The sequence below is a fragment of the Pelecanus crispus genome, chromosome 6 (genome assembly GCF_030463565.1).
Source record: "Pelecanus crispus isolate bPelCri1 chromosome 6, bPelCri1.pri, whole genome shotgun sequence".
Taxonomy (NCBI): Eukaryota; Metazoa; Chordata; class Aves; order Pelecaniformes; family Pelecanidae; genus Pelecanus; species Pelecanus crispus.
Window position 1 is genome coordinate 925,760 of NC_134648.1, and position 13,376 is coordinate 939,135.

General features: G+C 53.1%; 2 protein-coding genes and 1 non-coding gene across 4 annotated transcripts; 1 reads left to right on the plus strand and 2 right to left on the minus strand.

The window, feature by feature from the left end:
• Nucleotides 1-82, plus strand: TRNAS-GCU (transfer RNA serine (anticodon GCU)). The gene has a single exon. It is a non-coding gene; the product is annotated as a tRNA-Ser (tRNA).
• Nucleotides 83-2,776: 2,694 nt separating this feature from the next.
• RPUSD2 (RNA pseudouridine synthase domain containing 2) lies at nucleotides 2,777-6,919 on the minus strand. The gene is made up of 3 exons (XM_075712651.1): nucleotides 6,527-6,919; nucleotides 5,476-5,772; nucleotides 2,777-4,725 (listed from the first exon to the last, which is right to left on the minus strand). Exons 1-3 carry the CDS (start codon nucleotides 6,917-6,919, stop codon nucleotides 3,934-3,936), a joined length of 1,482 nt encoding a protein of 493 aa, XP_075568766.1. The 3' UTR covers nucleotides 2,777-3,933.
• Nucleotides 6,920-7,371: 452 nt separating this feature from the next.
• Nucleotides 7,372-13,321, minus strand: LOC104031512 (protein-L-isoaspartate(D-aspartate) O-methyltransferase). 2 transcript variants are annotated; one of them, XM_075712105.1, is made up of 9 exons: nucleotides 13,270-13,321; nucleotides 13,035-13,174; nucleotides 11,313-11,417; nucleotides 10,747-10,778; nucleotides 10,150-10,254; nucleotides 9,355-9,475; nucleotides 8,633-8,718; nucleotides 8,230-8,399; nucleotides 7,372-7,881 (listed from the first exon to the last, which is right to left on the minus strand). In XM_075712105.1, exons 2-9 carry the CDS (start codon nucleotides 13,147-13,149, stop codon nucleotides 7,869-7,871), a joined length of 747 nt encoding a protein of 248 aa, XP_075568220.1. In that variant the 5' UTR covers nucleotides 13,150-13,174; nucleotides 13,270-13,321; the 3' UTR covers nucleotides 7,372-7,868. The 2 variants fall into 2 exon arrangements, with proteins under 2 accessions (XP_075568220.1, XP_075568221.1); XM_075712106.1 differs by lacking the exon at nucleotides 13,270-13,321 and having other exon boundaries at nucleotides 13,035-13,218.
• Between the last annotated feature and the right edge of the window lie 55 nt (nucleotides 13,322-13,376).

The following is a 13,376-nucleotide window of genomic DNA, read 5'->3' on the forward strand; positions in this document are numbered from 1 at the left end:
GACGAGGTGGCCGAGTGGTTAAGGCGATGGACTGCTAATCCATTGTGCTCTGCACGCGTGGGTTCGAATCCCATCCTCGTCGGACAGCGAAAATTTTTTCCTCTTGCTTTTTCCTTCTTCCCCCCATTTTCTTTCCCCACAGCTCTCAGGGGACCGAGGCGCTCGCTGCCGCTGGCTCAGGGCCCGGCCCGTCAGCCGCCGTGGCCATGGCGGTGCCAGGACAGCGTCCCGGGGTTTGGGTCTCGCAGCCCCCGGGGTTTGGGTCTAGGCAGATCCCGGGGTTTGGGTCTCGCAGCCCCCGGGGTTTGGGTCTAGGCAGATCCCGGGGTTTGGGTCCCGCAGCCCCCGGGGGTCTGGCTCCTTGTGGGGCTGGCAGCGCTGCCCGCTCTCTGCCTGCCCGCTCTCCTCCTCAGCCAGCGGCCGTGCTCTGCAGCTGCAAGCCGTGAGCCGCTGGGAACCAAGCGCTTCCGAATCCCTTCTTGCGATCCCAGCGAAGCATGGTGTTGCGGCTGGCCGGCGCCTCGGCGGGAGCTTTGGGGAAATATTTGCAAGATTGGGGGTTGAGGGAGCTCCTGCCACACTGATCCCAGCGCCTCACTGAAAATTGTGTCAAGGTTTGCTTTAGAAAAAGAATTACTGCACTTAGCCTTGCTTTTCATGAAGCTACGATGATTTAAAAAGCATAAATGATTGTATGGAAGAGACACAGGAAAGCTTTTCCTCTCTGCCTAATCCATCAATAGTTAACTTTTAAAAAGTCTGGAAGGAGAAGTTAATGAAACTCCGCGGGTTAAACACACCGTGGCGGCGCAGGAAGGGGCCTCTTGCACATTTGCTGAACGGCTCCGCGAGCCCTCCGGGCATACGCTGCGCAGATTTAACTACGCTTAAATCCTCGTGGAAATTAAGATTGTACGAAAGCCTGTGCAGAGAACGGCCAGACCGTGACTGTAGCCTCACACACGGTACCCATAACCGCCCAGTTAAAACACAGCTGGAAAAGCGTGACAGTGTGGAAAATGGGCATCTTGGTGCCATTTTAGGGGTTAATTCTGAGTCAGTCCTGCACAACCACAGCGAAGAGCCCACCAGGGGTTGCCAGGAGGGTTTATTGGTGTAGATAAGCGCTTTAGCTGCTGGCAAGATGCATGTTCTCCCGCTCTTTTGCTGCAGCATAAAAAGATGCAGGAAAATAAAACCGTACTAAAGAAAGGACTTTTTCCAGGACCTACGCTTTGTGTGGGTAACTTTACGCCCACGATCACCCCGCAACCAGGACACAGCGTTTACCTCAGGCCTAATCTTAGACGGGAATTTATCACAAGACATCTCTAACATTCCCCATTAGCAGAACAGCAAATGCTGACTTCTTGTGCATGTTTACAGCGTGTATCGGCTGGACACCAGCTCCGAACTGAAATAAAAGGGCATACGATGCAATTGGTGGCTGGCTCCTTAAATTGTCGTTGTTTAAAGTGTCTTGGAGACAGAAGCCCCGGGGCTTGCTGACCAGCAGGGTGTGATAATTAACAGGTGCTAACTGCAGTCATTGTGCATCGCCAGAAAACATAAAACACAGCACTGAGCTCCTGTTCCACGCCAGGCCCTTCGCCATCCAGTCTCCATCTACTGGCACAACTCAGTAAAATCCCTTTCAGATGCTTATTTCTTACAGAGAGGGGAGGAAAAAAAAAAAACCAAAACTGACCCCCTCCCCCCCGCCAGACAACATAACTTGGGACACCTCAAAGTCTAATTTCAAACTGTTGCTCCCAATCTATTACCTCTCCCTTGCGCCTAAAGCCAGCACCAGCCGCAGACACCCTTATTTATACGCAGAAGGTGCCCAAGTTCCATGAAACATGTATTGCAGCGTATGACAAATCTGGATGACACTAGGTTTTAGCCATCCCTCAAACACAGGGGACCTCTTCACTCCTTGAACAAGCTGCCTGTAACCAAGTACTAAACCTGGCCTTAATACATGATGGCAGGAAAAAAAAAATAAAATCCAGTCTGTGGTTAAATTAGAATCACGAGAGACCCTTGGCAGGATGCACAGGAGCAAAGCTCAAGCCCAGGTGACCTTTTATGGAAACATTCAACGCATCAGACGGATGATCCAGGAGAGAAAGAAATCACTTGGCTACTTTGAGCTATTGGAAGAAGCAAGCACTGGGTTATTCTGTTTTGGTACTCAAGTCCTCATCCCGGTAACATCATCGTCAAGGGATTCCAGGAGCCTTGCCAAGGAGGAAGGCAGTCATTCCTGCGGGATTGGCCAACCTTAGGTCCCCAGCATCCCACTCACGGACACCCATGAAGCAAGGAGTTCTCCAGTAACCTGTGTGAAATGGGCAAACCGGTAATAAAAGATCTGCACGAAAACCACATCTTGGGGGGGCTGAGAAACACCTGGAGCTGCCTAGAGCACAGCACGACAAGGAGAGGTCATCTCAGACCGGACCACGCTCCAGCAAGGCTGTTGCCACGCGTGCCAAATAGTATCGGCTCCTCTGGGTTCCTTTCTCCACCTTTAAAAAAGGCTTCTTTCATATTTTAGAAGCGTAGAACATGCACGCACCCTGTGTAGGAACGGGTGTGGAGAAACACGGATACGGAGCGACAGGGCTAGAGACCGCTGTCTGCAAAGGGTCCTGAAACAACACGGCTCTTCCCAGGTAAAGGTTCTGATTGTCTGCAGTCGCTGGAGCTGGTCATTACCACTGGTGACATACATAAAAGAGAAGGAAAAGATAAAAAAAGAACCCGAGACAGCAGAATTACTATAACCACCCTCCCAGAGGCCAAGAAGTGACCACATAAACACTAATGAAAATAAAAACTATAGTGATATTTATCATCCTGGGAACATATCAATATAAAATGTATAAAAAAACCCATCATCGGTTCATAAAACAGCTTTTGCTTTTCTCTAAAGCCGATTGTCAAACTGAAGTGATATTAAAAACAATTCCACACCAATCAGAAACAAACTGCCTATAGTACGTGTTTTTTTTTTTAAAAAAAAAGTTAGCAGACTGACCTCTACTTTGGATTTTTGCTCAGGTGTGAAAATGTTTTCAATGGGGCATGAGGGACAGAGATCAATGGGTTCTCAGAAGAGAAGGCAGATGTTTTCTCAAAAACATCAGGCAGGAGATACGTCACAGGGCAGGTAGCAGAACAGAACGGCAGAATCTACTAAATCAGTCTCCTTATCAATCTCGTAAAGACAAAATCTGGGGATTAGTACCTCCAAAAATAGGCCCAATACAAAGAGATCCATCCCTAGAGCTACTAACTTTACATCACATCATTATTTCAACCAATTCTGAAAGAGCAATTTCAAAGCAAAGTCCACCTTGCTGACAAACAGTAAGCAGAAAATGGATCAGCTTTGTGGGGCTCTGATTTTACCTTATGGCATTCTCGGTGATAATGTTTGAGTTTTAAAATCAGTCTGACAATAAAATGCAGTAAAAATAGTTTTGTGTATGACACGATACCCAGCATATCAAACAACATTCCAGCAGCAATTATTGCAAGATACAGGAACATAGCAGGCCCGAAGAAAAATCAGTTGCCGACTTTGAAGTGCATGCACTTAATTATCCGTGCGGATCATCGACAGCAGACCCAGAACACGCTGAGGCGAAAGGCAAAGCTGCCTGTGCCGAGTGACGTTTGTTGCCCCGAAGCTCTAGTTCACTGAAGGGCAACATAAATCCGCTGTTGTAGCCCTCGTCTTCCTGCTCAGCTTTCACAGCGCCTGCCGGCAGCCAGCACGGTTCTCCAGCCCCAACGATCCTTCCCGCCCCGTCTCAAGTCACGGGCAGTTTGTTCACCTCAACCACATTGAAAAAGCGAATCTTAGGTCTTTACAAGAGGCTTTCCTGGCTGGCAATGTCCGCAGGTGTCAGATGTGCTCGGTCATTCCTCCCAGTCTTCCACCGCCCACTCGGGCATCTTGGAGCAATACTCAAACTCCGCTCCCTTATAGCGCAAGGCATGCAGGTACATCACCAGCTCCTTGGGCGATGGGTCGCGCCTCGTGATTTTACACTCCACGCATAAAGGGTCCTTCTCTTCCGAACTCCTTTCTCCCGTTTCTCCGTCCTGCTTCTCACAAGAAGAGAGTTCTTCATTTTTTTCCAGCGTTTCCGGGTTGCTATCAGAGTTCAGCGGACAAGCTGCCATGTCATTCCTCTCAGGATCCTTAGCGTCCTCAGCAGGGCAAGAGTTCTCAGTTCCAGGATCAGCCTGCGCAGACTTTGTGCAGTCACTTGAACTACCACAGTCTTTATTTTCAGCATTGGAGTTCAAGTCCTCCTCCGAAATACCCAAGATATCCAGGCTCTGTTTGGAACGATGCTCCTCTACCAGCGCTTTAAGGAGTTCTTCATCCGTTTTATCGATCTTGCCACCTTTCCCCCTGTCGGGGCCCCAGGCTTCCATATTATAGATGGGGTCGTTGACAATAGGATGCCCCAAATACTGCAAATGGACCCGGATCTGGTGGGTGCGGCCAGTACGTGGAAGACACTTGACTACGCTGGTCTTGCCATTGTAACTGAGCCTCTGGAAGATAGTTTTGCAGGACTTCCCTTTGGGGTCCACGCGGCACACTCCCACTTTGTAAGAAACAACCAGTATGGGCTCTTCACAGACCACTTCGTGTTCTGGAAACTCCCCCACCACACGACAGACATACTCCTTTTCCAGCTACGGGGAGACACAAGAGTAACTCTCAGAAAACGGAGCAGAAAACTGTCTCTGTCCTGATGACACCCGAGTCCCATCCTAGCTACTCCTCTCTTTCTCTTCAATGAAATACATTTGTAGACGACACACTACCAAAACTTTATTACCACTGAACAGGAAATGGAAAAGAAAAAAAAAATCCAGCTATTTAAAGCCAAATTTCTCTCACGCCTTCCCCAATTAGTTGGGAAATCAAGAACACAAGGGCCTGGCCCATTTTCCTCACGTTAAATTCAAGAGCCATTTCTCAGTGACCTCCAGTTCACGGCCCTGAGGCAAATCCTCGAAGCTAATACCCTACAGCTACAGTTCTGTTTGGGTCAAGAGCCACTGGAAAAATGCTAAAAACTTCTAAAATTTTTAAAATTGAAAAAGTATGAGATGACTGACACACTTCCACTTACAAATAAAACTGCTCTCTGTTTTGCACAATCCCAGTCAGTTTGCACAGCCCCTCAGGGAAGGGACATCTAATATTACCAAGACAATATTATAACATCTAATATTACCAAAATCAATAAAGTTTTTTGTCAGTCATTTTCTCTTGATGCCTCTCATGCTTAATGCAGTAAGAACAGTAAGGTGACCACAAGCCATTTTGGGAACTTGGACTTGTTTAGACCAAAAATTTGGCTGACTTTGGTATTTTCTTGAAACAGGTTAGGTCTAATGGAAGAGACTCCAAAAACTACCGCAGCCTTTAGCTCTCACCTGTCTCTCCCGAACCTGCTCATCGATCCTCTTGGATACCTCTGCGGTCTTGGCAAACATAAGCACTCCCGAGGTCATGCGATCAAGTCGGTGAATGGTATGCAACTCCTTTAGATCGTGCTCTTTGCCGAGGATGAAGATGACGGTGTTGTGACGAAACCTGCCGCAGGGATGTACTGGCAAAGAGGAGGGTTTGTCCACAACCACCACCTCGTCATCCTCCACCAAGATCTGGATCGGCTGGGCAGTGACCGGCGGCTCGTGGCGATGCACCGTATTCCTGAGAAAATCGTTATTCTGCAAGACAGACAGACAGACAATTAGCGTGAATCCAGCTTGCGCAACCACCCCATCTGGCCACACACAATGGGGGCTTGATATTTTGGGGGGCAGGGGGGAGAAAAATGAAAGCCCCTTTGTCCTGGAAGCCAGGGTTTAGCACAACTCTGCTCAGCGGCATTGGAATTCCGTAAGGTGCCTTGAAGCGGGACCCCCGTGTTCCCAGCGGGCCGATCAGGGCTGCGGGGCACGCTGGCTCCGCGCAGGGCTGCAGGCTCCACGCACGCCCGACCCCACCGGGGTCAGGGTTCCCGGGGGAGGCCCGGTTCCCCTCAAACACCGCCGACGCTCGCAGGGCCGCGGGGTTCCCTCCCCGCACCGCGGGGCACGGGGGGATGGCTCATGGCTAGAGCCCAGCTGCGGGCTCCCACGCCACGCTCCTCACCGGGTGTGCCCGGCCCCGGGGAAGGGGGGGGGGGGCCAGCCCCGGGGTGGGGGGGGCTGGGGGTGCCCGGCCCCGGGGAAGGGGGGGGGGGGAGAGGGGGGGAGGGGAGGAGGGTGCCCGGCCCCGGGGAAGGAGGGGGGGAGGAGGGGAGAGGAGGGGAGAGGAGGGGGGTGCCCGGCCCCGGGGAAGGAGGGGGGACTGGGGGGCTGGGGGTGCCCGGCCCCGGGGAAGGGGGGGGGGCTGGGGGTGCCCGGCCCCGGGGAAGGGGGGGGGAGGGGAGGGGGAGGGGGGTGCCCGGCCCCGCGGAGGGGGGGGGGGGTTGCCCACCTTGAGCACGACGTCCAGGTCGCGCACGGGCTCCTCGTTGAGGCGGAGGCGGCCGGCGCGGGCGGCGGCGCGGTAGTAGGCGAGGGGCTGGGCACGGAACTCGGTGCTGAAGACGTGGAGGAGGCTGCGGCCCACCCAGCGGCCCTTGCAGTAGGTGCGGAAGTCGAAGTAGTAGGGCCGCACCTTGCGCAGCCCTCCCTCGAAGTAGTAGGAGGTCTCGGCGAAGTGCTCGGCCCCGAAGCTCACCCCCGCGCTCAGCTTCCGCGGCGGCGGCACGTAGCGCTCCCCGGCCGCCAGCCGCCGCTTCTTAGGGGCCGGCGCCGCTCCCTCCTTCTCCCCGGGGCCCGGCGCCTCCCCGCTGCCGCCGCCCGGGCCGGGGCCCGGCTCCGCCATGCCGCCGCCGCGGGGAGGGAGCGGGAGCGGGGGCGGCGGCCGGGCCCCGCTCCGCGCCCCCCGCCTCAGCCGCGCTGCCCACACGGCGGCGGTAACGCCAACCGGCCAATCGCCGCCAGGCCCGCCCCACCGCGGCCAAACGCCGCCGCCAGGCCACGCCCCACCCCGCCCCGCCGCGGCCAATCGCCGCCAGGCCCCGCCCCCCCGCGCGCGAGCGGCCGTTGCCTCGCCTTCCCGCCCTCCCGTCGCCTCAGGGGCCGGCGGCGGCGGCGCCGTTCATCACCGGGACAGGGCCGGCACAGCGGGGCGGCTCCTCCCGTCGCTGTTCCGCCGGAGCCCTTACGGCTCACCGCGGCCCACCCGCCGCTCTCAAGCCTCCCGCTTCAGCCCCCCGTGTGCTCAAGGGGCCGCGGGAGAAGGGCGGGCGCATCAGGGAAAAGCCAAGAGACCGGTTTGGTTTTTTTCTCTCAACCCCAAAATTGTCAGTGTTGCCCCCAGAGATTAAATTAGTTGCTGCGAGAGGAAAACAACGCGCTCTCATGCTGACACTTTGACAAATCAGGGTAGGTCGCTGCTCTGAAAAGTAATTTTCTTCAAGCATTAGGCAGGGTAGTCAAAGAGTATTTTTAGTGGAGGTTTAAGCGTTCCTGTCTGCTTCTGGAATTCTCTGTGAATAGGTGTTATCTACAGCTTCGAGAGGACAGCCGCACTATCTGGATCCACTCACTGCCTGGAACCAGCCCTGGCCTCCGAGAGCCTGGCCCTGCTCCTGCTGCTGGGGAAGCACCCTGTTCTCCATCCCTCCGGAACAAGCTCCGCCGAAGCAGAGCTTGCCTTCGCAGGCACGTCCACTGATAAAGCCTCCATTCAAACAGCAGCCATACAGACCATCTACAGTCAAAAGTCCCATTCATGAGCTTTCTGAGGTCACTTTAGAGAGATCCATCTGTCAGAATTCATCCCTGAGGCAAAGAAAAACCAACAGTTACTATTCGTGGCCTTCAGCTCAGTGACAGAACCAACACGGCTACGGTGTTTATGGAAGTGCACAGGCTCCGAAAAAAAGAAAAAAAAAAAAGCTTGAGTCCTCAGTCTGCAAGCCCTATCTAACAGAAAATACATCCTGCTCTCCTGCTCTGCCTTACCACAGCCAAGCCTCTTTCTTCTCTCTCTCTTTTTTTTTTCTTTTAAACAGCCGGCATCTGCTAGGAATCCGGGACTCTTATCAGTAAAGCCAGCAGTCAAGGAGAGCAAGCTCACAGGGACAGCTGTGAGGAAGAAACGTTCCTCGAGGGAGAGCAAATTTTTACCGAGGCCACTGCTTTTCCTTATCTGTCAGAGGAACATAGATCACGCCCATCAGTTGCGTTTCGATGATCTGCCCGTCGCTGGTTTTGTCGTACTGCATCAGAACTTGGTTTGCGCCTTCGGGACCAAGAGGCAATATTAACCGTCCTCCTGGCTTCAGTTCATTCAGCAACTGGCAAGCAGAGAAAGGAGAATCAGCAGAGCCACAAAAATAAAAGAGGCAACAGAAATAAGCCACGTTGTGGCACATTTCAAGGCCATGACACCTTGAAAAGCACAAACTTGCCAGCGTCATATAAAATGGACAGAAAGAGAAGCTTCCAGTGGTTCCCCAATTATTAGCTTTTTCACAGCTACCGCTGCAGGCAGCCCACAGCAACAGACACCCAGCGCAATCACTCGTACCTCCTTCGGTACGGTTGCTGCTGCCGCTCCGACGTGAATGGCATCATAAGGAGCCTCTTCGGGGTATCCCTGCCTGCCATCTCCAACTACAGGAGGAAAAAGCACGCAGAAAAGACTTTTGTTCTGGTAATGACACCATGCAAAAATAATTCTTCCTATATCCTTTCAATTGAAATCTAGATGATGAAAACTTTGTAACGAGATTGCGATGGGGATTTTAATTTCGTTGGTTTACTTTTTAAAAAGGGGGAGAGATTTCTGGAACTGAGCCATGCTAGAAGAAGGAACAGTCAAAGCCAGGAGGGCCTTTCAGTAACACAGTGGCTTTGCGCAGACTCGAGATTCCAGACACGGGAAGAGCTGACTCAGTTATCCTCCCAAAAAACCACAACAGCATGTGCAGACCCATTCGAATAAGCTAAAACCCAGATGTGGCATGACCACTCTCCTCTGAAGAGCGTCTCTTACTGAATTAAGATAGTTACTGCACACTTGGAAGCAAGGTGTATGATAAGACTGCCTGTAACGTTAAATACTACTTGTTTACACCGTAGTGTTCAGGTCAGTACGGCACAGTGCTTACTCAGCCAGCGGTTTCTGGCAACACCGCAGCCAGCACCACCACAGACTGGAACAACTGCTTGGAGGAGCAGAGCTCTGCAGGCAGGCAGAGCCAATGCATTCATGGGAGGGAACAAGCACCAGGGTCCCAGGGAGCTCACCCACAAGCTTTACGCGGCCAGAGCTGAGCAAAGTTGGATCATCTTCCTGGACGTTTCTGACGGATTCGTGTACCAGCTCTTTAATGTGCTCTATGCCCACAGCTTTCCCTGTTGGGCCCACCTAAAAAGAAAGACAGCGGACAAACACCTACGCACCTCTTATACTGTAGAGAGATGCATTTTGTAGGGCAAGTTACTGCAGGGATTGGAGAATTTCCAGGAAGCAACTTAAGAGCAGAGTTTCTGAACAGGAGGTGCAAATACTCTGGCCCCTCGGTTTACCGGCTGAGCAGTACCAGTTACATTAGCTACTTGAGGGATACACAGACACTGCCTGCGGGGATTCCTCGTAATCCTTCATTTCCAAAGAAATAATTATTTGGTAGAACTAGCAGCTTCCGTGGCAGGGCCAGTTCTTGACTAACTAACCTCCTGAGAAGGGTAACTTGACCAGCTTTCTAGCACTTCACAGAAAATCATTTCAGGAGTTTAGAAAACAAAAGAAACAGACTGTGAGCACTTAAGAAGCAAACTAGAAAGAACCTACAGTGGACTCGCACAGTAGATTAACATACTTGATCCGAACTGGGTTAATGTACAAAACGTCTCACAGCAGACACAGCACCCATTTAGATTGCAGAAATGACTGCATTTCTTTTTACTACAAGCCGGTCTGGGAGGAGTTTAGCCCTTTTCCCCACTCCCTTCTCTCCCCGCAAGAAGCACGCGCCGGCTGTGGCAAGCTACCGGTCCTGCTGCACCTCACTAGCCAGAGCCGGAGTCCTGTGAGCTTACCATCCTGGCAAAGCAAGCTGTAAGATATCCACTTCCAGATCCAACATCCAGCGCTTTTGCACCTTCCACAAGCTGATCCTTCAGCAATTCCAGTGCATGGGCATGCTGTGTGGACCACAAGTACAAGAAGGTGTGAAACATCCCATTTTGGTTTCCTCTCCTAAAACTTTTTCTTGTTCTAAGCATTATCTGCACACCCGGCACACACAGCACACCCGGCATTTTGTCTGACACATTCAGAGTGAAATTCAAGCGTTTGATCTGGAAGACCTTTTCGCAGAACAGCATTTAGGAAGAGGTTCAGTAATAAGATGTGAAGTGGCAGGGAAAAAAGGTCTCGTGCAAAAAATGGACAATATTAACGGTTAGCCCCAGTTGCACAGAATTCCTATCTAAGCATACTTTTAAGGCAACTTAAAGAGTATAGGCCAAACTCTTCTTAAAAAGAAGAAAGCTTTGCATATGTAGTGCCTAAAGAAACGGGCATGATAATCACATCCGTGGGATCTGTTTCACCTTTCTACTTTAGTATTTAAGGGGGGGGGGGGAAGAGGCAATTTCCTCCATTTCTGTTAAAAGTGAAAAGTTTCCTCTTACCATATGTGGCGCACTGATTGTAGCCTTGTATCCTAAAAGAAAATGAGTGGCGGAAGTTACATGATAAAGAAATTACAATTAAAATTACCAATGTGAACAGTTCTTTATTCTCCCCCCCCTTTCCCCTAAGAATATGACAACACTCCTATAAAGCACTTCATTGACGGAGAAGCTCCTCCTGCGGGATGACTAACGAGCGCAAGACAGCCGCACGGTGCCGACTTTCCAAGCGTTCCCACCTCCCGTCCCCAGCTCAGGCATCAAAACGCTCCACAGCTCCCACAGCCCGCGCTCGCTTCTGCTCCCCAAGCAGGACTCGGAGCAAGCGATGAACATTTCGAACGTGGAAAAGCTGTGTTGTTCTTTCCCCTGGATCCCGCAACTGAAATATGCACGGGGTTTGCTCCGCTCGAGCTACGCTAAGACTCAGCCACTGTTCTGGGGAGAGAGCACCTAGCACGGAGAGCTCGGACCTGCCGAGCCATCTCATGCCCCTCTGTCGGCGCGACGAGCACACTCCACGGGCACGCTGTAAAAGCGGGGATACTTTGCCTTAAGTTACTCACCGATAGATTGAGGAGAATCCATGTACGGGAAATATTTGGTGTAGTGACCTCTGTCAGTAGCCAACAGCACATCAAAGACTCGCTGGGATTTAATTATCCCTTTTTCTGGGAGAAGAAGGAAAACAGACAGAAAGGGCTTAAATCCTCAGTCCTGTAGCAAGAAGAGATTTGGAAGCAGGGAGTGCCATTCAGGGAATTAGCGGAACTGGGAGAATTCAACCTTAATAAGCGATCGGAGAAGGGACAGGAAACAAAACCGCAGATGGAAGTACAGCCTTTTCAGTTCCTGCTACACCAAGTGAAATCACGCTACGGTCCCAACCACCAGCTGGGGCTCTCTCAGAGGACGGTGACTTACGCCCGCAGTACTTTTGGGACTGCCAGGTGCAATGAAAGACGAGCAGAGCCATGCTTTCAGTAGTGAAAGTGGCGGCTCCAGTTCAGGTTTCAGGAGCACTGGCACGGCAAGTAAACTAAAGTTAAGAGCGATGACTGCAGAAACATTCGACATCCCTTCGCACCTCACCTCCGACGGAACTCTCATGGCGGGGCAGGGAAAAGAAAATCAGCTTTAGCAGCAGGGGAAATTCAAAGCTATTTTTAAGTGAATTCTGGCCCACTGTCCAGAGCCTGGTAGCACCAGGCGCTACTCCCGCCCCAGGGCGTCTCGCTGGTGGGGAAGCGCGGACCGTGAGGAGCCCCGCGTCTGCGTTGCGCAGCGTTTTAAAGGGTGTCACACATTCACCCCTCCAGAAGGGCAGAAGGCAGGCCGCAGAGAGCCTTTCCTGCCACTTCTGGCACAACATCTCGTTTCTGATTACAAATAGAACAAGTTCAGCCCAGGACAAACCCTGAAATTCAGGCAATATTAACTCCAGTGTTGCAGGAGGAGCAGCACCACAACGTTCGCTGCGTAACACAAAATAACCTTACAGCAAAGCCCCAACAGGTTCCCTCGGCAGCTTTGGGATGCACTCTGAACAGGAGCCGGTGCCGGTACTCACTGTCAGGTGCTCACCGCCGAGCTGGCTGACCAGCTCAGGTGCTCACTGCACAGCTGGCTGACCAGCTCAGGCGCTCACTGCACAGCTGGCTGACCAGCTCAGGCGCTCACCGCCGAGATGGCTGACCAGCTCAGGTGCTCACTGCACAGCTGGCTGACCAGCTCAGGCGCTCACCGCACAGCTGGCTGACCAGCTCAGGCGCTCACCGCACAGCTGGCTGACCAGCTCAGGCGCTCACCGCACAGCTGGCTGACCAGCTCAGGCGCTCACTGCACAGCTGGCTGACCAGCTCAGGTGCTCACTGCACAGCTGGCTGACCAGCTCAGGCGCTCACTGCACAGCTGGCTGACCAGCTCAGGCGCTCACCGCCGAGATGGCTGACCAGCTCAGGTACTCACTGCACAGCTGGCTGACCAGCTCAGGTGCTCACTGCACAGCTGGCTGACCAGCTCAGGCGCTCACCGCACAGCTGGCTGACCAGCTCAGGCGCTCACCGCACAGCTGGCTGACCAGCTCAGGCGCTCACCGCACAGCTGGCTGACCAGCTCAGGTGCTCACTGCACAGCTGGCTGACCAGCTCAGGTGCTCACCGCCGAGATGGCTGACCAGCTCAGGTACTCACTGCACAGCTGGCTGACCAGCTCAGGCGCTCACTGCACAGCTGGCTGACCAGCTCAGGTACTCACTGTAGAGGTTGTTGACCAGCTCAGGTACTCACTGTAGAGGTTGTTGACCAGCTCAGGGTGCGTCTTTCCGCTGGAAGTCCAGGCCATCGTTCTGGTGAAGAGCAGTCCCATGAGTGCGAGCACGGCGCAGGGCAGCAGACGGCTCATCCCACAGAGAGGGGCAGCGGCCCGCCTGCAGAGATGAGGGAATTCGGGAGTTCGAAACGAGCGGTAAGAAATAACCACCGGCCGGCTGCGCTTCCCCACCATTAAAACGTCAAATCGCACCTAAAGCGGCTGCTTCACGCGTGGGCCCTCAAAAACCCCTCTCCAGGGCTGGAAAGCAGCCCCGTACGGCCGGGAGCTGCCGGTTAGGGAAGGAGGCCCGCGCCTCC

Bases quoted from the DNA above. Each gene is read 5' to 3' on its own strand.
- RPUSD2 (XM_075712651.1), bottom strand. From the start codon at position 6,919: ATGGCGGAGCCGGGCCCCGGCCCGGGCGGCGGCAGCGGGGAGGCGCCG. The intron at 5,773-6,526 runs GTGGGCAACCCC...TCTGTCTTGCAG, and splicing joins ACCTGGACGTCGTGCTCAAG to AATAACGATTTTCTCAGGAA. The intron at 4,726-5,475 runs GTGAGAGCTAAA...GTCTCCCCGTAG, and splicing joins AGCAGGTTCGGGAGAGACAG to CTGGAAAAGGAGTATGTCTG.
- LOC104031512 (XM_075712105.1), bottom strand. From the start codon at position 13,149: ATGAGCCGTCTGCTGCCCTGCGCCGTGCTCGCACTCATGGGACTGCTC. The intron at 10,779-11,312 runs GTGAGTAACTTA...ATTTTCTTTTAG, and splicing joins GGATTCTCCTCAATCTATCG to GATACAAGGCTACAATCAGT. The intron at 10,255-10,746 runs GTAAGAGGAAAC...TGGTCCACACAG, and splicing joins CAATCAGTGCGCCACATATG to CATGCCCATGCACTGGAATT.